The sequence below is a fragment of the Pogoniulus pusillus genome, chromosome 11 (genome assembly GCF_015220805.1).
Source record: "Pogoniulus pusillus isolate bPogPus1 chromosome 11, bPogPus1.pri, whole genome shotgun sequence".
Lineage (NCBI taxonomy): Eukaryota > Metazoa > Chordata > Aves > Piciformes > Lybiidae > Pogoniulus > Pogoniulus pusillus.
The window spans coordinates 16,418,763-16,444,010 of NC_087274.1; the positions used below are offsets into that span (position 1 = coordinate 16,418,763).

At 52.9% G+C, this 25,248-nt stretch overlaps 2 protein-coding genes across 2 annotated transcripts; both read right to left on the reverse strand.

Annotated features, from left to right (window-relative positions):
• Positions 1-472: 472 nt before the first annotated feature.
• LOC135179739 (homeobox protein not2-like) lies at positions 473-1,446 on the reverse strand. The gene is made up of 2 exons (XM_064151795.1): positions 1,300-1,446; positions 473-631 (listed from the first exon to the last, which is right to left on the reverse strand). Exons 1-2 carry the CDS (start codon positions 1,429-1,431, stop codon positions 473-475), a joined length of 291 nt encoding a protein of 96 aa, XP_064007865.1. The 5' UTR covers positions 1,432-1,446.
• A 13,325-nt stretch (positions 1,447-14,771) lies between these two features.
• Positions 14,772-17,077, reverse strand: LOC135179424 (homeobox protein not2-like). Its single transcript, XM_064151206.1, has 3 exons — positions 16,816-17,077; positions 15,531-15,715; positions 14,772-15,093 (listed from the first exon to the last, which is right to left on the reverse strand). Exons 1-3 carry the CDS (start codon positions 17,075-17,077, stop codon positions 14,857-14,859), a joined length of 684 nt encoding a protein of 227 aa, XP_064007276.1. The 3' UTR covers positions 14,772-14,856.
• Positions 17,078-25,248: the final 8,171 nt, after the last annotated feature.

Below are 25,248 nucleotides of genomic sequence, written 5' to 3' on the forward strand. Positions count from 1 at the left end.
TGATAGTCTGCAGTTGGGAGCAAAAGGCTCTCTGACCTTCTTTTTTGTTGTTGTGATCTAAGCATCACACATTAGAGTCAGGTTGACCAGGGAAAACAGTCAGCATTGATTGTTCTTCCCAGCACAGGTCTCCCTGCTAGGAGCACACAGCCACATGCAACACAAGTGCCCCTGTGTTCAGATGCCCTTAATGCTCACAGTGATCAGACACCAGGTCATTGCCACCCCAGCTTCTGCTGGAAACACACCCAAATGGGAGATCACAGCTGTGGCACCATCCAGGGCAACTGGCCCTAGCACACAGCTACCAAACAGTGTCTGGGGCATCTTCCCAGCCAGCTGCAGCCCATTCTGTAGCTCTGACTCTCAGGAGAGTACAATGTCCCTCTTGGACCAAAGAAGTACAGGTGTGCCTACAGCCCCAGTATCTCCAGGGCTCAGGAAACAGTGGCAGCTGAACCTCGTCAGCTTTTCAAAGCTCAACCTCCACAGTGTCCTCCTCACGGTCCTTGATGTCTGTGGAGTCCGCAGTGGCAGGCTGTATCACCCCAAACTGTGACAGCTTTGCTGCCTTCTGCTCCATGCTCTGCTTCCTCCATTTGATCCTCCGGTTCTGGAACCAGACCTTCACCTAGAAGGAAAATGGCACCATGTCTTAGTCCAAGGCCTCCAAGAGCCCCCTTCCAATGGGGCTGCTAACTGCTTCCAAGGCAGATGTCCCTAAAAAGCAGAGTTCCTTTAAGAGGGAGACATGCCCCTTCTCTGCTCAGGGCACTGCACTCTGGAGGTGACACAATGGTGGACAGAGTGGTGCTGGGAGAAAGGACATGGTGAGAGGGAGATGCAACTGCACAAAGGGGGATCTGGCTGGAGCAGTGAAGGAAGCACCTCACCAAGCTCCCTGGAGTCACTGAGTCCATCCCCAGGACTACAGCTGACAAAGGGCATGATAAGACACTCTCCTGCCCATTTAGATTGGAAAATACTCTTAAGATCACTGAGTCCAACCATTAGCTGCCAAGTCCACCACTAAATCCTGTCCCTGAATACTATTTCTACATAGCTTTTAAATATCTTCAGGGACGGTGATTTAATCACTTCCCTGGGCAGCCTGTTCCACACACATTTGCATCCCTCCAGGCACATGGATTCAATGTCACCTTGCAGTAGGGAGCTCTCCCATCCTGGGGTCACTTCCATCATGTCCTCCTCCCACTGAACTTCATGGCCTGGGAATTACCAGAGACCAAACCCAGGCCCAGGATCTACACCACCATCCCCAGCTCTCTCATTTCTTACCTGAGTCTCCGTGAGATGCAGAGTTGCAGCCAGGTCTACTCGCTCTGTTCCCACCATGTACTGCTGCTTGAGGAACTCTTGCTCCAGCCGCTCCAGCTGCTCTGGTTTGAAGACCGTGCGGACCCTTTTCATCTTGCAGGGTCCCCCAGACCTCCAGGGCACAGCAGGGCCCAGTGAGTTGGCCCCCATGCAGTGAGACAACTCCAGACCTATGAGCAAAAAGCAGCAGTTGAAGGGGTCTGCACATCTGAGGACATTTCTCCAGCCCTGTTGGTGTGCCAAACCCACTGAAATCTGTATCTGCAATGTCTGAGGATCCCACAGCTTCTATTGCAGGGTCATTAAATCATTTAGGTTAGAAGAGACCTTTAAGATCAAATCCAACTGTTAACCCAGCACTCCTAGGTCACCACTAAACATGATCTTCAGCACCACTTATGCATGGCTTCTAAAACCCTCCAGAGATGAGATCTCCATCACTGCCCTGGACAGCCTAGAACCATTTTTGAAGTTGTTCATCATGTCCAGCCTAAACCTGCCCTGCTGCAAAAGTCACACTCTTTACTTCTAAGAAAGAGAACCCACTAGTGCAGCCAGGGGGACTTTTCTGCTTCCTGACATTACTGTTCTGAAACCCAAACTGTGTGAGCTCAGCTCTGCTCTGAGCAGAGGCTGGATTCAGCTGCCTGTTCTGGGTAGCCCTGCTTTAGCAGGGGAGCGGGGCTGGGCGATCTCCAGAAGTGCCTTCCAAACCTCACCGTGCTGAGATTCTGTGGCTGATGTTGTCATGTTCTCCAGGCACAAGCAGGCACCTTGACCTACTTGTGTCATTAATTGGGTGCAAGTGCTGCACGTGTTTGAGGATTTGTGGGATGGAGACCTGACAGCTTAACAGCTGTAATTGCACTTAAATCTATCTCCATCACCACGATCATCTCAGCCTTCACATTTATTCCTATTTTAATCCTGGATAATAGCAAGTGTGATTTCAAACATGAAATACATTGTGGAAGTAGCTTTGCAAACACTTTAGCTCTGTATTTTCATACATTTGACACAACACAGAAGATTAACACACAACCCTGCAGACGCTGTCTCGTGGAGGAAGGAATTGATTAAGCAGGGGTTAGAAAAGATCGAGAGTAGCAAATCATTTTGGTAGCTGAATCTCAGAGCTGTCAGGATCAAATTCAGAGTTCTTATACAACTGAAATAGGTGCTTGCCTGAGGGTTTTGCCTGGGCAACGAGATCAGGCTCTGAATGCTAAGAAGATGATTAATTTTACACGCACACACACACACCAAAAAAAAGAATCTTCAGACAACTAACAAAGAAGTAATTTTGCTTATAAAAGCTTACAGCAGCCCTCAGTGAGGGTGCAGAGAACCTGATGGATTAGCCTCAATTCTCACCTCTGTGGGAATTTAACCCACGGCTCAAAGATCTTTTTCCTTAAATGCTTCTGCACTAAAAATACACTTTCTGGGACCAAATGCTGCAAAATGCTCATTTCTGGTTCAAGGACGGCAAAATTCCAGATGGACCAAGGCAGTGTGAGAGAAAAGAGGACCACACAGAGCAGCAGAGAGGTGCTGGAGGGGTGGAGAAAGGACTTCGGGAAATTACAGCAGGTTTTGGTGTGCAAACAGCAAAAAAAACTTCCTAGGCTGCGAGAAGAGAAAGATGCCGAAGTGTGCAAAGCCCCCCTGAAAACGCAGGACACGCGGCCATGGGGACACCGTCCCTGCCCCGAAACCTTCTACCGAAGCCAAGCCTGAGGGATTTAAAAGGGTCACCTGGGGTTCACTTCACCCAGACCGGTAACGCTGGGGGTAAATGGACCTCCGGAACGTGGTCTAGAGGACAAGGAGGTGTTAGGTAGAAGGTGGGACTCGGCGACCTTAGCGTTCTTACCCAAACGCTCTATTAATTATCGATCACTATGGAGGGAAAAAATACGAAACTCTTCCCTCTCTCTTCTTCCACAGTCCCAGCCCAAGTCTTCACCGTGGGGTTAGTCGAGAGGCTGCAGGAAGTTAAACCACAGCCGCAGTGGGGAGGAAAAATGCAGTTTTGGGTGCCACAAACTCCCTTGTTCTCCAGCCGCGGACCTGCCGTGGTGCCCGCCCCGCTCGCCTGCAGAGCCCCCCACTCCACCCAGAACGGCTCCCACGCACCCACCCGTGACCCCGTGCTCCTGCTCACCTGTACCGCTGCCCCAGCCCCAGCCGCTCGGCAGCGGCCCCAGCCCGGGTCCCGGTCTCTGTCCCGCCGCGGGCCAGCCCGGGACCAGCGGGGCAGAGGCGGCGGCGGGGCCCCGGCGCGGCGGTTCCCGGGCCAGGAGCGCTTCGATGTGGAAGGGAGTTTTGGGGGTGGCGGAGGGCGGCGGGCCGGACTGGAGGCGCGGGGGGCTGTGCAGCATGGCCGGGCCGGTGAGCTGCCCGCCGGCCCCAGCGGCTTATATGGCGGGCGCTGAGCGGGTGGGATGAGCCTCGCTGCTATGCAAAAAGGCGCCGGGGGGGCGGCGGGGGGCTGCCCCCAACCCACTGCCTGCAGGAGCAGCCTCACCGACACCCCTTCTTCTGCAGCAACACCCTCCCAGGCACCACTCCTTCCACACCAGCTCCTCCGGCAAGACCCCTCCTTCCCCACCAGCACTGCTTCTCCCACACCAGCTCTTCCGCCAACACCTCTCCTTCCACATCAGCTCCTCCACCGACACTTCTCTTTCCACGCCAACACCTACAAGAACACCGTTTCTACCCTGCTGGCACCTTCACTGACACCCACCTGGACATTAGTATCTTCCCCTACAGGCACTGGCACTCATTTTCCATGGACACTTGAAGCAAAACTCAGGCTCCTTGCCCACAGACCCTCCCACTGAAATGTGCTCCTTGCCCACAGACACCCGACCCGACACCCACTCTTTCCCCTTCTCCTTCTCAGACACCCACCCTGCCAGCAGTTCCTTCCTCACAGATCCCCACACTGACACCTGCTCCTTCCCCAGACACCTTCTCTATTCCATGGACACCCACGACCAACACCTAACTCTTTCCCTACATAGTCCCATACTGACACCTGCTCATTCCCCAGACACCTTCTCTATTCCATGGATACCCACACCAACACCTAATTCCTTCCCTACATAGTCCCATACTGACACCTGCTCCTTCCCCAGACACCTTCTCTATTCCGTGGATACCCACACCAACACCCACTGCAGACAGACACCCACAGCGTCACCTGTCTCCTTTCTGACACCCTCACCTTCACCCACACAGACACCTGCAGAGCTCTGCATCCTGTCCCCACTGACACCCAAACACTCTCTGACACCCACATCTTCTCCCCAGGCCTCACAGGAGCACCCTGGCCACGCTCCTCAGGACTGTCCACTCTGACCCACTGCCCATGGATGTAACCTGGGACCACCTGTGGGACCCTGTCCTGCCACTAAGCCAAGGGGAACATACCCACACAACCATTCCTGCTCACATCCCCACGAGCACCAAAGTCACACTGAAAACTCCCTCTGGTGTGTGCCAGCATAGAGAAATCCTCAGAGCAGGGTCTCCAAGATAATAAACTCAGAGCAAAAATCCCCTCTGGTTTGATAACCCAGCACCAGCCACCCCTGCATGTAAACACACATCCCATAAACCCTGCCTCGAAGCAGGAATTTGTGCATTTCACCTTTCTTTTCACTGCCCAAGCTGTAGAAATAGACCTCCTTACAAACCAGCGGCTGAATATTTTTGAGCATTTCAAAGCAAAATGGAAATTTTGGGAATGGATGGGCAGGATTATCCTGCTTACAAGGAAGCACCCTGGTGATGGCCACGGGGAGGAGGATGCCTACAGGAGACAAAAGAGTCCCTCAAGTTTGCCCTTAAAACACTTTTTTTCCCCCTGCCATTTAGCATCCTGTCTTCCAGGGCAGCTTCAAAATAGGTGAATAAATACAGCTGCTGCTTTATGGCTCCTTGTCCAAACAGACAGCCCCAGCCCTGCCGCCCTGCAACCCTGTGCTTAATTGAAATCACACCTTCAAAGCTGGGCAAGTGCTGAAGCTTCCCCCTCAAAAGAAAAAATCACTGAGAAAAATAAATCCACAGGGATTCACAGCTCCTGGGTTTGCTTGCACAGAGCCCGTGTGGATTAAAATGTGGGTGCTACCTGGCAAGGCTTTGGGTTGTTTGATTCAAAACCAGTTCAGTTGTAGAGTCGCTTAGGTTGGAAAAGACCTTCAAGATCATTGAGTCCAACTATCTACCCTACTCTACCAAGTACCTTAATTTTCCTTTGTTCTAATGTCATGGAATCACAGAGTCACGGAAGGATTCAGGTTGAAAAAGCCCCTCAGCATCACCAAGTCCAACCCTATTCAATAAGGTTCACCCTAAACCGCACCCCCAAGGACCACATCCAAAGGACTTTTAAACACATCCAGGCTTGGTGACTCAGCCACCTCCCCGGGCAGCACATTCCAATTCCTAGTCAAAATCAGAGAATCATTTTTGGGAAAGACCTTGAAGATCATTGAGTCCAACCATTCTCTCATTATAATAAGGCACAGAATCATTTTGGTTGGAAGAGACCTTTAAGATCAAGTCCAATCATCACCTAACTACCAAGTCGTGGGTGCCACAGTGATTTCGTGGAAGGAGATGTCAGAGATCACAGTATCACAGTATCACAGTATCATCAGGGTTGGAAGAGACCTCACAGATCATTAAGTCCAACCCTTGACCACAGAGCTCAAGGCTAGAGCATGCCACCAAGTGCCACGTCCAATCTTGCCTTGATGCTTAGCAGAGCAGATTTATGTGGCAGGTGTTGGGGTGGGCGAGCCCTCAGTGGAACAGAGGAGCACGGCGAGCTGCTGCTGGCAGGACGGATGGACAGACAGACGGAAAGGAGCCGGAGGGATGGACAGCCCCACCAGCTGGCTTTTGCCTTGGCCGAGCTGTGTGCCTAATGACGCGTCCTGGTTCCCATTAGCGCTGTGTGCTCAGCTAATGCATGCCGGTTGGAAAGCTGGAAATTTTCACTCGCCGCTAATGACTTGGGAAATCTCGCACCCAGCAGCCAGGCAGAGCGGGGGCGAGGGCCCGGGGAACACCATCCTCACATCCCCATCCCTACTGCCCTTGCCTACACCAGCTTCAACCACTGCCTCCGGCTCCATCCTACGTGCTCCCAGCAAAAAAATGCCTTGGTTTTGTTTTGTTTTGTTTTGTTTTTTCAGGAGCTGGGTAGGGGAGATGAAAGGATGGAGCCTGAGCCTCTTACTTTTTTAGCTGTGGGGTTGTGATGGTTTTTGCTTTTGGGGGGTTAGATTGTTGGATTTTGGGGTTTTTTTTGTTTATTTTCTGGGGAAGTTTTTGTTGTTGTTTTTAGTTGTTTTGGGGGGGAGGTTTGGTGGGGATTTTTTAGTTTATTCCACTTTTGTTTTTCAAGACTGTAGAACACATAAAGAGGAGGAGGAGGGTTTCTGGGGGTGGGGGAACTAAAAAAAAATCCCCAACAACAACAAAAAAAAAAGCCCCCAGCCCTTTGTAAACATCCCCCCTGAGCAAAGGGAAGGAGGTGAAAAGCATTTCCTGATAACTCCATTAAAGAATGAGGCTGCATTAACATTCCAAGTACCTCGACAAGAGATGAAAGTGGGGAACTTGAGTTCAGACTCTCCTTGCTCCAGATGTTATTATGGGCTCCCTGAAAGGTTTTTTTATTTCTTTTTTTTGCCAGGAGACAAAGATGTTGCCTACTTCAAACGGGGCTAATTGATGCTAATGACTATCAGATAGAGTGGGGGCCCTTATTCCCCCCTGCAAGGGGGAAAGAGAGAGCGCATTTTACAATCCCCTCATAGAAACCGCCCCGCTCTTCAAACCAGGTTGGTGCTCTGGGGATTTTTGTTTCTTTCTGGCTGCTGCTTTCTCTCCTCCTCCCTCGCTCCCCCCTCCCCTCTCTCCTCATCTTTTCTGTCCCCCTTCTTCTGGGCACCCCGCAGCTCTCACTTGTTTGGCCATGAGAAATTTCACACCTCGCCTGGGTCGGTGAGGAGAGCTTGGCTCTGTTTCCAGCCCTCTGACAGCCCCAAACCCATCCCAGGGGGCAAAAGAAGTGGTGGAAATTTCCCCAAACCCACAGCAAGCACACGTGAAAACGTGACAGGGATTTTGTGCATGGCTAATCCCGAGCCTGAGCCTTTCTGCAAGTGGGAAAACATCTTCTCGACTGAGAGCATCCTTTCAGTCCCATCCCATGAGGGAGAAGAGCGATCTCAGGCCTCCTGTGCTGTATAGCAGAAGTGTGCGTGTGCCCGCACCAGCACTGCCAGCCCGAGGAGTCTGAAATCATGAGCTTGTGCCTTTTACTCTTAAAAAACCCAAACACGCAAGGAAGCAAACAAAATGGCTTAAAAACGGGATGCAGAAGACCCATCTTTGGCTTTTGGCCTTGTGTCAGAGTATTTCACCCATGTCTTTTGTGATAATCCATGGTAGCAATCAATAATAATCCCCAATCCAACGACAAAGAGGCAACAGGAAATGTCCCTAAATCACATGGGCTCCTGAAGCTGGTGACCTGCTCCTTCCCAAGCTGGATCCTGCTGAATCCCAGGGATGCAGGGAGAGGGGTTTAAAAAAGGGCATGAAGTTTCTCCCTGGAGGGCAACTGCTGCATGTTCATCCCTTCAGAAAAGAGAAATTATTCAAATGAATTATAATTCTTGTGCATGCTCTCTGCTCTGGTAGCACCCAGCAGTGCCAGCAGCCAGGATGCCACCCTGCTTTGGCTTTACCACCTTCAACAAAGTGCCAGGGAGCTGCAGAGATTTCCAGAAAAGGGTGACAGTGTTGATTGCTGTTGGCAAACTCTGTCACTGCCGTTTGCAGCAGGATCTGGCCACAGTCCACTTGGCTTCTGGATCCTCAGCACCTTGCAAGGTTCCATGTACAGGCTGAAGTGCTGACAGGAGCAATGGCCTGACACTGCTGGCACTCTGAGGGCTTCGTACAGCAGTGGAAGCCCCAGATACAGGTGACCCGAGCATGGCCAGTCCCAAACATCCCCCTGAGAGATGTCTTCACAGGACCAGCCACCTGCTCCAGGACAATGCTTCTTCTGAGATCGTGGCTTTCCACTGTGAGAGTGGGGAGACACTGCAACAGACCGCCCAGAGAAGCTGTCGATGCCCCTTCCCTGGAAGCATTCACGGCCAGGCTGGACCGGGCTTTGAGCAGCCTACTGTAGCAGAAGGTGTCCTTGCACAACAGGAAGGTTGCAACTAGATGATCTTTAAGGTCCCTTCCAACCCAATCCATTCTGTGATTCTCTGGTGGTTACTCTTGTCTGATTCACTGCCCAAGCACTGCTAAAAGCCCTGTGCAAGTAGCAGCATGAGATGGACTTGAGAACATACAACTGTCCTCCAAGAATGTTACCCGAAATGCTGACCTGCACAGATACCACCCCAACACATCCTCTCCATCCCTATCACCTTATCCCATCCCTGGCTTGTCAGACCTCTCAGGGAGCTGATTCAACACGCTCACGCCACGAACTCCTTCCCTTGCCTTCAGCCCAGGGGTGCGGGCAGAGGAGAGCTGGCACAAGTTCAGGTAGGCAGAGGGCAGCAGCATTGTCCCCCTTTGGCCCCAGACAGCCAATACACACCCCAGCCACCTTCCAGACACTGGCCCCGGCTGCATTGTCAGGTTAATTTGGGATAATGGCCTGCAAAGCACCTCAGCCCCATCCAGGTCTCATTAGCACTTGATAATATCAGGCATCCTGAGGAACTGCGACTCTTTCTCCTCCTCCCCAGGGCACTGAGCCCAGCACCCAGCCAGGTCAGGGCGTCCCTGGGGATGGAGACAGAACTTGCTCCTCTTTCTATTTCTCCATTGTCAAGCTCATGGGGCAAAGCAGCTCTTCCCCCAGAGCCTCAGGTCTTTCCTGTGATAGATCACCCAGGCTGGTATTTCCAGTCAGGATCGGAGTTAAGCTGCAGGAGGCTCAGGAAGGCTGAATTCTAACTCCAGCCTTTCGGCTGGGAGATGTCCCCTATCCAAGTGGGCGCTTGTTCTTTGGTGTCACACTCCTCGATGTCACATCTGACCTCGTATCTCAGACAGATGTGAAATGAGGGAGCAGGACCTGCTGCAGGCCACTACCCTGCCCTCCCCCACCTGCCGAGGACAATCTGCCCAGGAAAGTGGCAAAGTCCCCAACACAGAGCACTTGCAAGATTAAGTTGAACAGAGTGCTGCTCTCTCTTGTCTAGAGCATGCTTTGCCAGTACAGTTTGGGCCAGATTACTCCTGAGAGCCCTTCCATCCTAAGGATTCTGTGATTCTACGATTCAAATACAGCATAGGTTGAAGTTTGAGTCCACCATGGGGCTAGGTCCAGCTGACAGCAGAGCCTGAGTGGGCTTCCAAAAATAAACGAAAACCCTTCTTGAGGTCCTCTGTGGTCCCTCTATGGTCTTCCTGTCAAGCATAGATCCGGACACCGGCTTCACAGGGGTTGCAGTGGTGATTATTAAGGGCATCCCCTTAATAAACCATACATCTGAAATTAATTGGGAATTATAAACAAGCATGGCGCTGAGGCAGCCCTGGGACAGGCCCCGTGCACCACCAGCCTGCTGCTCCCTTCAATTATCTTTTTTTTTCTCTCACATTGTTCTCTCCTAATGAGGAGACTAATGACCAAAGGATGGTTCATAAGTGGTTCCCAGACTCTCCTTGCCCAGGGCAAACACCATCCACAATAGGATCACAAATTGTAGGGAGAAGCCCTGGCTGATCACATCAGAAACGGTGCAGGGATTTATCTCTCTGCCTTAACAATAACAGTATGTTCTTAATCGCCACTCCAAAGGGACAGCTAGCAGGGGATCTGCCCGGCCTCGTCATTAAAACCTGGCAGCATCTTTTCTGGCGCTGCCCCTTTGTTCATCTTAATTCCTCTCCATCTTATTAAATCAATAGAGATGGAGTTAGGGGGGAAGGGGGAGGAAGGATGGGGCAGAGCAGTGGTTGGATCCGGCTTGGCTCTTGACAGGGGTGCTGAGTGGGAGCGGGATCAGAGCTGGCCTGGATCCCACGTGTGTTCAAGGCTGCTCCTGCAGCTGGGGAAACTGAGGCACAAGAGTATCATAGCCCTAAGAGCCAGAAAAAGGTTACAGCAGAGATGGGGAGCACTTTATCTGTCTGTCAGTCCCACAGGATCCCCTTATTCATCCTATCCTGTCAAGGCTTCCTTGATTTATCTAATCAACTTCTTAAATGAAATTCACACCATTGCAGGGGATATCTGCTGCCACAGCCATCAGTTCACTGGAAGCCAAATCACGGCCTGGGGACGAGGGGTTTTGCACCACAAACCGTGTGCCTGTGCCGAGGGGGAGGTGGTGCCATTTGCCACTTTTTTTTTGTTGTTGTTGTTGTTCTATTTTTCCTTAAAGACTTCAGGCTGGTACTGCTGATGTAACTGGGAGCAGAGTCCTGGAAGGATTTCTTCCCAGGCTTTCCACTCTTGAGACTGAGGTAGCAGATAAGGAAGGAGCAGAGAGCAGGAGAGCTGGTGGAAGGAGGACCAGCAACTGTTTAAGACCTGATGTGCCCCATGGCAAACCCAGACCAGGGCTGATTGGTGTTCCCTTAGCAGACCCCAGACCTCCACCTTGCTCACTCCCACTGCACTCAGGCCATGGTCCTGCTCCACAGCCCTGGATCTCTTGCTACAGGTTAAACACCTTCGGAACCTGGAATTTTAAACTCAGAGGTTTTGGCCACTACAATGCTCACCCTATAGGAGGGGTCACCTTAAGTCACTCAGCTCCCTTGCCTCTTTTCCAGGCAGGTCGCTCCATTTCATCCTTTTTTCCCTGAATCCAGGAACTACTTCCCATCTGAGAGTTTAATGGAAGGAACTGGTGCCTTTGCTCTTCGTCTGAGCAAGGCAACTTGGAGAAAAGTAATTCCAGAAAGACTGTGAAAGGTGAGGTGTGGTGGTGTTTTCTCCCATTGCTCCTGGTGTCTTTTTTCCTTCCCACTAAATCAGGCAGCGTGGAGCCATCCGAGCTGCCCAGCAGCCTCGGGAAACTCATTTGATGTTTCAATCAGGAATTAAAAGGGAGGGAGAGCAAGGGGGGGAAATGCTCCCCGACCATTTAACAAGATTACACGATGCCACAGAGCCTAGAAATACACTCAGCCAACCTCAGGACCCCATATCCCAGCTTGGATTGGGATTTGGCCTGAACCTCTGGTGCTGGCAAGTTTCCCTGCCCAGCACTCAGCCCTCGGCACACGGTAATCCCATTTAGCACAACGCCCCGAGAAGATCTGGAGGAGGCAGTCAGCCGAGGAGAAGGGGGCTGCCCGCTTGGGGAAGGGATGCCAAAGGTGCCTGGGAAAGCAGCTGGGTCACAGGGGTTGGGAGGCTGGAAGGATTCGGCTGCTCCAGCATCACAGCGCTGCCTCCTGCAGACTTCTCCCGTCCTGAGTAAACGCGACTGGTGCAAACAAATCATGTCCGTCGCCCTGTGCTCAGCAGGAATAATCCTAGCAGGAAGCAAGACAGGGAGGGGGACACAGCTGTACCCTACAGATCCACTCATTTGTCCCTTCTATCTCTCCCTCCATCTCCCATTCCATCCCAGTTACCCAGCCACCCATTGGCACCTATTTGCCAGCACTCTGCATTCATCCCAATCATCCACCCATCCCTCTCATCCAGGCTGTTCCTCTGTGCAGTCCACCCTCACAGACCCAGCCAGCCCCTCTCACAATCTGTCTGTCCTCCTACACGGGGCCTGCTTATCTACAGAGCTGAGATCTGCTGCAGAGGGCTCAGCAATCTTTATCCTCTTAATAAGGCTGCTCAGTTCTCACTTCCTTATAATTATCTGCCACTAAGAGCCAACTTTTTTTTTTGCAGATGGGTGAAAAAGGCAGCATCTTTAATGTGATATGCAGGATTGTGAAGGGACTAGAGGGGTTTTGGGTATGCATGTAGGGTTTGAGTAAGGGCACACAGCTCTTACTCTGCACAGACATTCCTGGGGGATGAGAGGAGTCAAGGATTTGTCCCAGGTGGGTTGATCCAGCCCAAGACCTTGCCCCAGGCTCTCGAAGAATGTCTCACTCTGATTTTCCATGGTGCCAAATCGCTGTGCCTGGGTTTGATCCCAATCCACATGTCCCAGTTGTGCTGCCAGTAGTTGAGGCTGAGCTGCAAGAACTTTTCCCCAAACTGGGGAGGGAGATGTCTTGGACCAGAAAAAGAAAATGCATTTCTAAGTCCTTTCTAGGATGTCAGGGCAAGCAGGGGCTTGGCAGAGCCGAATACATCCTTTCTGCAAACTATCAACTCTGTTCTGTTATCAGAGGCAGCACTGTTTGGCTCTTCTCCCTACTGAAACAGTAATTGGCTTTGTCCTGCAGACATGGTCCCTTCCTCCCCCTAAGGAACCTGCGAACAGGTTAATTATTGGGTGAGAGAAGGACAAGGAATGGCCTTCCTCAGCACCCAGCTGCCCCGCGTCCCAGGCCCTGTGCACCCTCAGGCACCAGCCACCCTCTCAAGGATTATCACCCAGTATGAGAAAAGCCTCCCTAAGGTGCCAGAGTGATGGACCTGGTTTAATTAGTCTCATATGCAAGTCGCTTCTCGAAAACCTCCATCGAGAGCAGCAGCTTTAATTAAAATCGCTTCCCCAGTTGGGCATTGGCTGCAGGGAGCCCCAAGCTGGGCATCCCCCGCGGGAGCTGGGACAGGTCCCCCCCCCACCGCCTGCCCGTGGAAGAGGCCCGATCCTGCCCGAGGCTAAGTGCTGCCAGCTCCCAGGGGATTAAAGGTGTCCTGAGAACAACTTAACTCTGCAATCAGGCCGGCCCCCGGCCGGGCAACATTAAACCATCCCCCGTAAGCCCTGCTGGCTCGGGGCGATTGCAATAACCGCAGCGGCAGGCGAGATTAGCGGCGCGACCCGCGGCGCGGGCAGAGCTCTCGGCAGACATGTGAAGACATTAGCACAGTTTGGGCTCTTTGAGCCCCGCCAGCTAATCCTGCCTCTGAAAACAGATGGAACAAAGGGCAGCTTCCGTCACATCGTCCTCTTCTCCTGCCACCATCCCCTTTTCCCTGCACTGTCCCCCCTCCTTGCATCATCCCTTCTCTTTGCATCATCCTCTTTCTTTGCATCGCTTTATGAGAAGCAACAAGTCTGGTGAGGAGTAGCTGAGGGAACTGAAGGAGGCTGAGGGGAGATTTTCACATTACCTACAGCTCCCTGAAAGGAGGTTGGAGCCAGATGAGAGTCAAGGAACAAGCAGTAGGACTAGATGAGGCTCTAACAGCCTGATCTAGTGTGAGGTGTCCCTGCCCATAGCAGGGGGGCTGGAACTAGATGATCCTTGCAGTCCCTTTCAACCTTGACTGATTCTATGACAAGAGGAAATGAACTTAAGTTCTGCCAGGGATGGTCTACATTGGATAAGAGGAAAAATTTCTTCCCCAAAATGATTGTCAAGCCCTGGAATAGTCATCCAAGGGCAGTAGTGAAGTCTTTATGCCTGGAGGGGTTTCAAAGCCATGTAGATGTGGTGCTGAGAGACATGGCTTAGTCGTGACCTGGCAGTGCTGGGTTAACAGTTGGAGTTGATGATGTTAAAGGTCTCTTCCAATCTAAACAATTCTTTAACCATCCCATTCTCCTTGCACTGCCCCTTTATCTTTGCACCATCCCCTTCTTAACTGTTCCTCTTGCATTAACCTCATCTCTTTGCACTGTGCCTCTCCTCGCATCAAGTTTCACACTTGCCCAAATAAACCCTCCAGCTGGGTCCTTTTATGTTTCAGCCAAGCCCAGAGAAGCACACCCTGATGTCCCTATTGCCGTTCTTATCTAGGAGGTCCAGGACCACTGGTACATCTTTGCAAGGAGCTCCCTAGGTCCCCACAGAGCCCACCCGTGGTTCATCCTCAGGCCAGTATCTGGCCCGAACCAGCTGGATTTAAAGCCACTACCTTTGCTCCTCCAGGTATGTTTTCCTGGACTTCCCAAGTTTTATGGCTCCAAAAGAGCAGGATGCTATCCCTGGGTTGGGATGTATGAGCAGTGGGCAGAGTAGCATGTCACAGTGAAGGTGCTGCTGGCAGGAAGGAAGACAGATGGAGCTCTACAAAGAACCTGAGGCTCTGTGAGGGTCCTGAGCTCTATTAGATCACACACGAAGCACCTTTGGGAGCAGCCTGGCTATGCATCTGATTGTGTGTGCAGCTGGCATCCTGTTGCCCTGGACCCCTAGAGCTTCCCCCATGAACAAGCACACCCTAAACACTTGCTGCCACTGCAAGCAGGTCATATTCCTCCTCCTCTTGCTACAAAAATGAGCCCAGGAGATGCATAAATAATTTATTTCCACCTTGCAGGCCAGTGGGTGTCATATATATTAGATAGGCTCATTGCCAGCTATGGTACATCCTATAATACACAAGGAGAAGTGGTGGCCCAAAGGGGCAGCTCAGCAGCTCTGTGCCACAGTCTGTGCAGGTGCCGTCCCTGAGCCAGGGGAGGAGGCAACCTCCTCCAGGTTGTCCTCTAACTCTGCTGGGAAGTCTTTGTCCTCCTCGCCGTGGTGGCTCTGTGAATCAGGGCTCCGCTGTGGGGTGGACAAACCCATCCTGGCCAGTTTGGCTTGTTGCTGCTCCAGGCTTTGCTTCCTCCACTTGATCCTCCGATTTTGGAACCAGACTTTCACCTTAGAGAAAGGCAAACTTGGCTTTCAAACCTCCGTTCTCCGTGGACCATGGGGTCATGGTCTGCTAAGCCCCCACGGCTCAGGCAGTGCACACTCCAAAAACCCTTAGGTGCACACAGCCTCAGGTATCCCCTGGCTGACCAGATGTCCCCTGCCACGCTCCATCCCCAGTGAGATGGAAAACTGTCCCCTGCAACCCAAGAGCTGAGCTGGGACCTGCCACTGGTGAAGATGGAGCCATAAACTGGGCACAAGTGACTGTGTGACTCAGTTTCCACACCCCTGATCCTCTACCCTTTTAATGTTAACTGCCTGCAATTACTGCTCCACACAGCTCCTGCCCCAGGCTGAGGGACAGGGACCGTGTCCCACCAGCTGGCACAGAGTTTTGGAGCTGCTGGTGGGTGCAGATGGAGGCTGAGCATGGTGAGGCTTACCTGCTCCTCGGTGAGGCACAGGGCAGAGGCGAGCAGGCACCTCTCTGTGCCCACCATGTACTGCTGCCTGGCAAACTCCTTCTCCAGCCGTGCCAGCTGCTCGCTGGTGAAGATGGTCCGGACTCGCTTGGCTTTGCCAGGCTTGGCTTTGAAGATGGGGAGGCAGCACTTGGAGATCAAGAAATCTGGAGGTGAAGATAGGGAAGGTCAGGGTGGAGAGAAGCCTTTGGAGGGGTTCCCTTCAGAGTAGAGTCCCCTCTTGGAGAGGTAGAAGTAATATTCCCTCTTAGAGATGTGCCTTTTGCAGAGGTAGAAAGAGTCTCTTTGGAAGGGATCCCCTATTTGAAGAGGTAGGAGAGAGTCCCCCATTTGTAGAGGATCTCCTTGAAGAGGTAGAAGGAGCTACCCCTTTGAAGATGTCCCTCTGAGACAGACAGGTCAGGCCAGAGGGTCGTAGTTGGAGGGGCAGAGGAGGGTCCTTGTTGAGGCAGATGAGGTCCCCCATATGGAATCATCTGATTGAGAGGCCGACAGAAGTGCCACCCCCCAAGAAGAGGTCCTCATGGGAGAGAGGTGGCAAATATTTTCCCCTTGGAGACATTGAAGGAGGACCCCATGTGGAGGTCCTGGGAGAGATAGGGATAGGTGCTCCTGTAAAAGATGCCCTTTAGAGGGGTCCCCATCTTCGAGAGGTGAAAAGAGATTCCCACTTGGAGAGACCCCATGGGACAGGGAGTGTCCCTGAAAGAGAGCCCCTTTGAAAGAATACCCTTGAAGAAGTGGAAGGTGATCGTTAGTTGAAGAGGTGGATTAGGGTCCCTGGAAGAGACCCACTCGAGCAGGATTCCCTATTTAGAAAGATGGCAAAAGGTATCCCCCGGGAAAGGTGAAAGGAGATGCCCATTTGGAGGTGTTTCCGTAAGACAGGTGGATGTGGATCCTCCTGGAAGAGGTCTCCATGTGAAGAAGTGCCCCATTTGGAGGTGTCCCTTCAAAGAGATGGGAAGAGGTCCCCATTCGGGGACACCCTCATGGGAGAGGTGGACATCGTTCCTTTGGAGAGGTGGAAGGTGATCATTTGGAGATATGCCCATGGGAGAGGCAGGTGTGAGTCGCCCTAGAAGAGGTCTCCTTCGGAGGGGTGTCCCCGTGGAGATCTGGTAAAGCATGGCTTGGAGACACCTCCACAGGGCAGGTGGCTGTGGGTACCCCTGGAAGAGTTGCCCTTGGGCTATGTCCCCACCCGAGGTGTCCCCTGGCAGGGCCGTTCGGGGGGCGGCGGTACCTGTGTCCCCGAGCCGGGTGGCCCAGGCGGGCGGCACCCCGCGGCAGGCGATGCAGAGCGGCGGCGGCGGCAGGAGCTGGGCGGCGGGGCCGGGATCCGGGAGGGACCCCCAGGGCCCCCAGAACGGCGGCGGAGGCGGCGGCGGCGGCGGCGGCGGGGCCGGGGGCGGCGGAGAGGAACGTCCCAGCAGAGCCGCGATGGTGAAAGCCTGGCCGGGCCGGGCGGGGGGTGGCGGGGCCGGGACAGGCACTGCTCGGGGCATGGCGGGCACCTCTCGGGGCACAGAGGGCTGTGCTCGGGGTCCGTCTGCCTTTATATGGCCCCACCGGGAGAGGGGAGAGGCGATGTGAGGCGGGGTGGGGGCGGGCGGGGCCCGGAGACATCTCCCGGTGCCCTTCCCGGGGGGTGAGGGGCGGGGGTCCTGTCTCCCCACCGTGTCCCCCTGCCCTCGCTGGGGATGCGTGTCCCCAGAGTCCCTCTGTCCTCCATGAAAGAGTTCTGCCATTGACTGCCGAGTCCCCACCAGTGTCCCCCTGTGCCCCACTGCTGTGTTCTCTCCCTGTCCTGCCCTCAGTGGGGATGTTCCCCTGCCCTTCACTAATGTGTCCCCAGCAAAGTCCCCTTGCCCTCAATGGGAATATGTACCCCGCCATGTACCCCTGCCTCTACCGGCGCCTCTCAAGCATCCCTGGTCCTGCCCCTTTGCCTCGCCGGCCCAGAGTACAGCCCCCTCCCCCCCCCAAAGCAGCTGTGCAGTGGGGTGTGAGTTGGTGTGATGGGTTCAGAGAGCCAGGAGGGACTGCCAGCCCCCCTGGGGGCTTTGGTGGCCTTAGGGCCACGCTGCCAAGCTTATGCTATCCCCTGGGCACCTGGAGGGAGTATTGCAGAGCTACAGCCCCCTTGAGGAGGGGGAGAAAATGGGGGTCCAGCCTGAGGGAGGAGACACGGAGGTCTTCACGGGCAGGGAGCGGGACACGGAGGAGAAACTCGTCCCTGTAGCTGCCCCTCCCCTCCCAGTTCGCCGCTCTCGGCTGATGGGATTCAGATGGTCATTAGGGGCTGAGATTCCTAAAATTGAGCAGCTTTTCCTAATGAGCTGGGAAAAGTCACACCTCAGGCCGGCGCGGCGGGGGGGTGAGCCCCGGTCAAAGGACTCCACCGGGGCGTGGGGGTTTATTGAGGAGGAAATGGGGCGTGGGGGAGTTGGGAGACCGGGGCCCACATCTGCACCACAGCAGCCCCCCATGCTCGGCTTTCACGAGGTCCCTGGGACCCAGCACATGCGTGTGCAGCCTCCCAACCTGGGAACTCTCCCCCAAGAACTACTCCAGCACTGAGAAAGCCATCACGGGGAGCATCCTTCACTTCGCAGCTGCACAGCTACCTCAGGGACAGGGACGGAGGCATGGACCCCCAACTCCATGGTCCTTGGGCACATCCAAGCCCGGTGCTGGCAGGTGAAGGCTCCCTGAGGCTGTTTTTGCAGCAAAAGGCCATGTCAGTGGTGATGCCATGCTCCGTGGCTCATCACAGGCACACCACCTCGCAGCCGTTGTGGTGGAGAGCAAATAAAGGCCCTGTGTGGGGGACAGAGATGAAAGGGCAGCAGATTTGGCATTATTAGTTCTTAATGATGGCCTTGAAAAGACCAAGATAAAAAGGCAGGAGGCCCTCACCCAGCTCCCGTGTTTGGTTAGGAGGTGCTTTCCCTTTTTTTATTCCCCTTTTCCTCTCTCTCTGTTTGAAGGAGCTCAGCAAACAGCCCCTTGGCACCCTCCACCCCCAACCTCCCCCGCCCGCCCCCCCCCCCCCCCCCCCCCCCGTCACCCTCCGGTAGCTGGGTGGTCCCGGGATGACAGGGGTGCCTGTGCCATGTGGGCTGCTAACGGCATCCATGGGGTTGGGATCCAGGTGATATGGGACTAAAATGGGGATACTGATCCCCAGTGGTGCTGTGGGACAGCCAGGTAGGATAATCCTGTCCTGGAGAGATGGAGTTGGGGGGTGGTAGTAATTTGGGGGAGTGATGTTGTACAAGTGAGGAGCAGGGGAAGGCTGGAACTATCGGGGGTGAGGGGTGGGCGTCACTGCACACAAATCAAGCATCTCTTGGCACCGGGTGTGGATCTAGGAGAAGGGCTTAAACTCAGGGATGTATCTTGCCTATTTTGGAGCAAAATTGCCCCAAGGCTGCGGCTCCTGAGCTAATTAATAACAATGCTGCTCATTAGCCCAGGGCCAGGCTGTCTGGGCCGGGTGTGGATTCTCTGTCTGGAGAGGAGTGGGGCCTCCAGAGCTATCCCACTCCCCCCGACAGCCTCAGGGGCCACTCAGGAGCCCTCCCTTGGGCTCATGTCCATCCTGTGTCCTTCAACATACACTGTCTCTTGTTGTCTGTCCCTCCCTCCCGGTTCTCAGAGCCCGTCATACACAACAGGCACCCACGATTTGCAGGGATGTGGAATTTTCTACCAATTCAGATGAATTACTGGAAAAACACAAAATACTTGGCCGCTCGCTGCCACCAAGTGGCCAAAGAGAATCCAGACCTGACCGTCATTCCCTCAGATCATTTTACCTGAGTCCCAGATCCTCCCCCTCCCCGAGTTAAACCGCTCTTGGTTTGGTGTTATTAAAGATCTCACCACCCGCATTTGGGACACAGACTAAAGCCCTCCCTTAAGCATGGGAAGATATGCAGTTCTGCTGCTCTCCACAGACCTGACCCAGCTCTGGGGAGGTTTTCTCAAGCAGGATGCCCATGTGCACAGGTCACCACCACTGCTGGGAGCTGAAAGGCAGGGGGAAAATAACCTTTTTATAAACCCTGCAATTGTGTGACCTGGGGAGCTAGGAGGCCTTGGAGGCTGAGATCTTCAAAAGAGGAACTTCTCCAAATAGTGACATCCATAGCTGTATGATGCGGGCTAAAATCAGGGAGTCCTGCAGCAGAGCTGGGTGGCTTGGTGCTGGGATGGGTCCCTTTGGGTCTTAGAATGGGGCTGGGACAGGTCTGACCCCAGCAGACAAGTGGGTTATGGAAATGCCGTCGAGAATCGAAGCCAAAAGGATATTTGTCCTCTAAAGGTTTGCACCTTTTGAGGTGACTGGAGGAAAATTTGTGGGGGGTTTGGGGTTTGTTTGTTTGGGTTTAGTGGTTTTTTTTTTTTTTTTTTTTTTTTTTTTTTTTTTTTTGTTTGGGATTTTTGTGTTTGGTTTGGTTGATTGTGGGGTGTTGGGTTGTTTGTTTGCTTATTTGTTTTCCATAATCTTACTTGTCTTCCATGGCTCTTTAGGGCTGCAGCTCATGAGGTTTGTGGCTAAAGACAGGTCCTGCCCTGTTCACATCACTTCAGTCCCACTCCCTACCACAGCAATTTTGGATGCTGGCAGTTGCAACTTGACCAATTCCAGCAAAACCTCCACTGCTGAAGCATCCGGGGGCCGTTCCCAAAGGGGATTCCTGCAGCACTGAGCATCTCTGACCCACACAAACATAAAGACATCACAGTTAGCAAGGAACTCAGCAAGCACCACTACTAGTGTAGATGCCAGATAACAGGCAACCCAGTTAGTTGGCATTCCAGTGACTGGGTTTTGCAGTTAGCACGTATCACAATTAGGATCCCTGTAAGTGAGGATTCCAGTTCGTGAGCATCCCAGTTAATGAGCATGCCCAGTATCAGGCATCCCAGTTACTGGGCTAACTCTAAGTTACACTTAGAGAGCATCCCAGAGAGTAAGGATTCCAGCTGGTCAGCATCCTGGTTAGTGGGCATCGCAAATGAGTGTTCCCAGTTATCGGGGATCCCAGTAAGCAGGCTCCCAGTTAAAGAAGATCCCAGCTGGGAAAACTCCAGCGGGCAGGGTCCGAGGGACGGTGTTCGGCGAGTCTTGGCGGGGCCGTTCCCTGTGTGGCCGCCAGAGGGCGCTCCGTGACCGCGCTGTGGTACCGACACCGACTGCAGGAGGAGACAGCGACGGCGGCCGAACTGCGGAGGAGGGGACATGGGGCTGGGACATACTGGGCTGCGACAGCAGGATGGAGGACATTGGAGTGGGACACACTGAGATGGGACAGCGCGATGTGGGACACTGGGATAAGACACATAAAAATGGGACAGCAGATTAAGGGTCACACACCAGGTGTCAGGACACCTGGGTGGGGGTGGACATTGGATAGAGGACACTGTACACAGCAGAGGAAGTTAGTGGGATGGGGACATGGTGAGGAGGGGGGAACAGCAGGAGGGGTCGATGAGATCGGGAGGACACGGTGGGATGGGAGGACACAGGCCTGAAGTACACTGAGCTGTGAGAGCAAGGTGAAGGACACTGGGTAGGAAAAGACTGGGGTGGGATAGCGCAATAAAGAACACCAGGATGAGAGACTTGGACACCCTGAGGGACAAAGGGAGTCCCGGTGGAGGATGACAACCTGACTCCTCTACATACATGAGTGCACCACTGGCCATGTGCAAGCTCTTTTGGGTGATGATGAGGAACATCTCCAGGAGAAAGTTGAACACAGTCCCAGCATATCTGAAAGTCAGTCAAGGACAGCACCACTGCTCTGCTTTGCCCCACAGCATGGGTGAAATCTTGCCCAGAGATCCATACAAGCTCTGTGACTTGAGCCAAGACACATGAACTCTGCACTGATGGCTCCATCCACAGCATCCCACTTGCTGGCTGATCCCAAGGTGAGCTGGCTTGTTTGGGAGAACATGTGTAGGCTCCAACTAGCTCTAAAGCCACAGTAATCAACCCTAAAAGTGCTTGTCCCTGGGCAGAACCTGTCCCCACAATGCCAAGGGACAGCATCAGCTGGAGGTGATGAGAAGGCTGAAGTTTGTGTTTTGGTGTTAGGAAATACTTCTCAGGAGGTGATGTCAAGCCCTGGCACAGGTTGCCCTGGGCATCGGTGGAGTCCTGGTACCTGGAGGGGTTTCAAAGCCATGCAGATGTGGTGCTTAGGGACCTGGCATCTGGCAGTGCTGGGTTAGTGGTTGGGCTTGATGATCGGAAAGGTCTCTTCCCAGTGAAACAATTCTATGACTCTATGATTCTCCACAGGCTGGTTACAGGACAGTGGGGCCAAACATGCCCCATGACAGTGTCTTTCATCCCATTTTCCCCAGGCTGGAACACAGTTTGGGGGGGTTTCAGCATGCCCAGGGCCACCAGCATCTCTGTGTGTCCCCCTTTCTGCTCTGCCATCTGGGAGTGAATCAACCCCCCCCCTCTCCTTGTCCATCTGCCCAGCTGGGAAAGTCAAAAGCAGTGTCATTGCCAAATCCAGAGGCACCTGCTGAATTGATGGCACCGGATTTCCACCCTTATTTGTCAACAAGCCTCGCTGGCCTCCCCCCCAACCCCAGCGAGCCCCTTTAATCTCCCATACAATTGCAGTTTGCTGTGCAAACAGCTCGGGGGGGGTCGGCGTGGGGTTTGCATGCGAAATGTGTCATTTGGGGGCGGCTGGGGGCCTTGTGGGTAAGCCCGGGAGTGAATCTCGGCATCGCTAACGCCGGATTGAAACCACTGCCGAGCGCTTGCCCTTCACTAACCCTAATCCTCGGCCCGCAGTGGGGGCTTTTAACTCCTGCCCATTATCCCCTCCTTATTGTCTATTGATTGACTTTTAGAAAGGGTAATAAGGGAGAGAGATGGAGGCGCTGAATCCAGCCCGCACATCACACGCAGCCAACGCTTCGTTTTCTCTGTGGGATGGGATGGATAAAGCCCTGATCTTGGATTTTTGCCCCTCGTAGCGGAGCTGGAGAAAGGGGAGCTGGAGGTGATGTGGGGAAAGGGGAGCTGGAGGTGATGTGGGGCAAGGAGATGTGGGGAAAGGGGAGCTGGGACACACACACACACACCTGCGGGAAGCTGCAGCCTCCACCTCTTCCCTGCTCTACTGAGCAATCAGAATAAAAGCAAATTATTTCTCCTATTTTCCTTCCCAAGATGAGCGATAAACCCTCCATCCCCGAAAAGCAACTGATAACGCCTCTAATTTTACTGGAAGGCCTAAAAATGCCATTTCTACGCAAAACAGGGCTCTGCTCCCCTCCCCAGACGGCTTTTTGATAAATGTTTGGGGCTGTTTTTTGGTGTTGTTTTTTTTTTTCTCTCTGATTTTTCCCTTTTTCCTTCCCTCCCCCCTTCCTTATTTCCCTTCACTTTGCGAGGGGAAATGCCCCCGGAGCTACAAATCGACGCACAATAAAGCAAAATCATATTTTAGTCAAAATAGGCAGACGGCGCTCGCAGCCAACTTTCAAATTAGCATTTTGAGGGCAAATATGCAGCAATTTGAGATAATGAGGCCTGATTATTCAATCCAATGAATGTTAAATAGGCGGCGAGGGCGCCCGCGCCTTATCTCCCCCGCTTTCGATTTATTTTAGTTTAGTTTAGTTTTAATCGTTTCCCATTTGAACTCTTTATTTGTCTTGGCTCCAGCCCACCCCCTTCCCCCGCCCCCCCCTCCACTCCATTCCTCTCCCTCTCTCCATTCCTGGGCATCCCTGCGCTGCCAGCTGGGACTCCGCAGTGGGAAATCGGTGGCACAGACCTCTCTGTCACCTCTGCAGCCTCTGTTCAGGGGGCATTTTGCAGCTTGTCCTCAGAAACTTTGAGCTTGGGGAGGTCTGGGTGCTGCTGGCAGAGCTGGTCCGTGTGTCTGTGCTCAGCGTGGGGGATGTGCAGTTGATGTTTTGATTTTGGTAGGAATGTTGGCAGGGATGAACATTGCTGGTGTGGAGATTTCGTGGAATCACAGAATGGTTTGGGTTGGAAGGAACCTTTAAAACTCACCCAGTCCAACCCTCCTGCAGTCAGCAGGGATATCTGCAACTAGAGCAGGTTGCTCACAGCTCCAAACATGCCAAACCAACCTGCAATGTTTCCAGCCACTGGGCAGAGAATCATAGAATCAATCAGGCTGGAAGAGACCTCCAAGATCATCCAGTTCAACCAGACATCTACCACCTCTCTGGGCAACCTGGGCCAATGTCTCACCACCCCCACAGTGAAGAATTCTTTCTGACTATCACAGGCATCTTCAGCAGCAGGTCCAGGGTAGGGGATTCTGCCCCTCTGCTCTGCTGAGGGCCCACATGCAGTGCTGGTGCCAGCTTTGGAGTCCACAGCACAGACAGGGACCTGCTGGACCAGGGCTAGAGAAGGCCACAGCAATGCTGGCAGGGCTGGAAGGGTTCTGCTGTGAGTCCAGAATGAGAGTTGGTGTTGTTCAGCTTGGAGAAGGCTCCAGGGAGACCTTCTGGTGACCTTCCAGTGCCTAAAGAAGCTGACCAGAAAGCTGAGTACAGACGTTTTAGTGGAGCCTATCGTGACAGGACAAGAAGTGATGATCTGAAACTAAAAGAGGGAGATTCAGACTGGAGAGAAGGAAGAAATAAAATAAAGCAAAAATTAAGGATAAAGCCAAAAAAAATACAGTTGAAGGGAAAATAAAGCAAAAAGCAAAGTTTAAGCTAGAACTGAAGTTGAGGGAAATAGTAAAGTTAAAGAGAAAAATAAAGATAGAATTGAAGCTAAAATTTAAGGAAATACTAAAATTAAAGAAAAAAAATAAGGTTAAAGCAAAAACTAAAGAAAAACTAAAGTTGAAGGAAAAGTTAAAGCAAGATTGAAGCCAGCCCAAGGTCATCCTCAGGTGCAAAGGACACCTATAAGGCAGTGATATGGCCCCCATGCTGCCCCTACCCCTCGTTTTCCCTGTGTTTCAAGAGAAGACTAAAACTAAATAATTGATTTTAGGGGTAATTTTAAAATATCCTCTTTCTCCCTCAAATGTGAAGATGGTGGGAAAATAACTGGATGAGTGAGAGCTGAGAAGCTGAGCAGGGCAGAAGAGGTGAAGAGAGGCAGAAAAAAAGCAGCGATGGGGGCAAGGTTGGAAAGCAGCAGGGAGGAGGAGATGAGTGAGAGGAGAGATAATCAGAAAGAAAAAAAAAAGGTAAAAAAAGGAGAAAAACAATCAAAAGGAGGGAAAATAAAAAGCAGATGCTGCAGAGGGATAAGAGGCAGGCACGGAGCGGGGCCAGGCACTGGGCTGCAGGGATAATTGGATTTTGGTTCATCTCGGGGGCGATAAGAAATTCCCTGTGTGGATTTGGATTCCTCCAGGAAGCAGATTTTAATGCCACATTTGAATACCAGCAGGGTATCCTGCATCCATGTGTTGTGTCTCTTTCCCCCCCCCCCCCCCCCCCCCCCAGAAAAAAAAGGGGTGCCAAGGGTTGGTTTTCCCTGTTTCCCCTTAGTTTTTGTCCTCACTTGGAGGCTCCTAGGGCCAGACTGATGCTCTTCCCCTGCTCAGCAGCTTCAGTCTCCTTGGCAGCTGTTTGGGGTGAGCAGGAATGGTGTGTGTCCCCCCAAAAAAGCAAGGAGACGGGACACAGA

Coding starts and splice junctions, on each gene's coding strand:
- LOC135179739 (XM_064151795.1), bottom strand. CDS start 1,431: ATGAAAAGGGTCCGCACGGTCTTCAAACCAGAGCAGCTGGAGCGGCTG. Junction 632..1,299: donor TGCATCTCACGGAGACTCAG/GTAAGAAATGAG, acceptor TTTTCCTTCTAG/GTGAAGGTCTGGTTCCAGAA.
- LOC135179424 (XM_064151206.1), bottom strand. CDS start 17,077: ATGCCCCGAGCAGTGCCTGTCCCGGCCCCGCCACCCCCCGCCCGGCCC. Junction 15,716..16,815: donor CACCCGGCTCGGGGACACAG/GTACCGCCGCCC, acceptor CTTCACCTCCAG/ATTTCTTGATCTCCAAGTGC. Junction 15,094..15,530: donor TGTGCCTCACCGAGGAGCAG/GTAAGCCTCACC, acceptor CCTTTCTCTAAG/GTGAAAGTCTGGTTCCAAAA.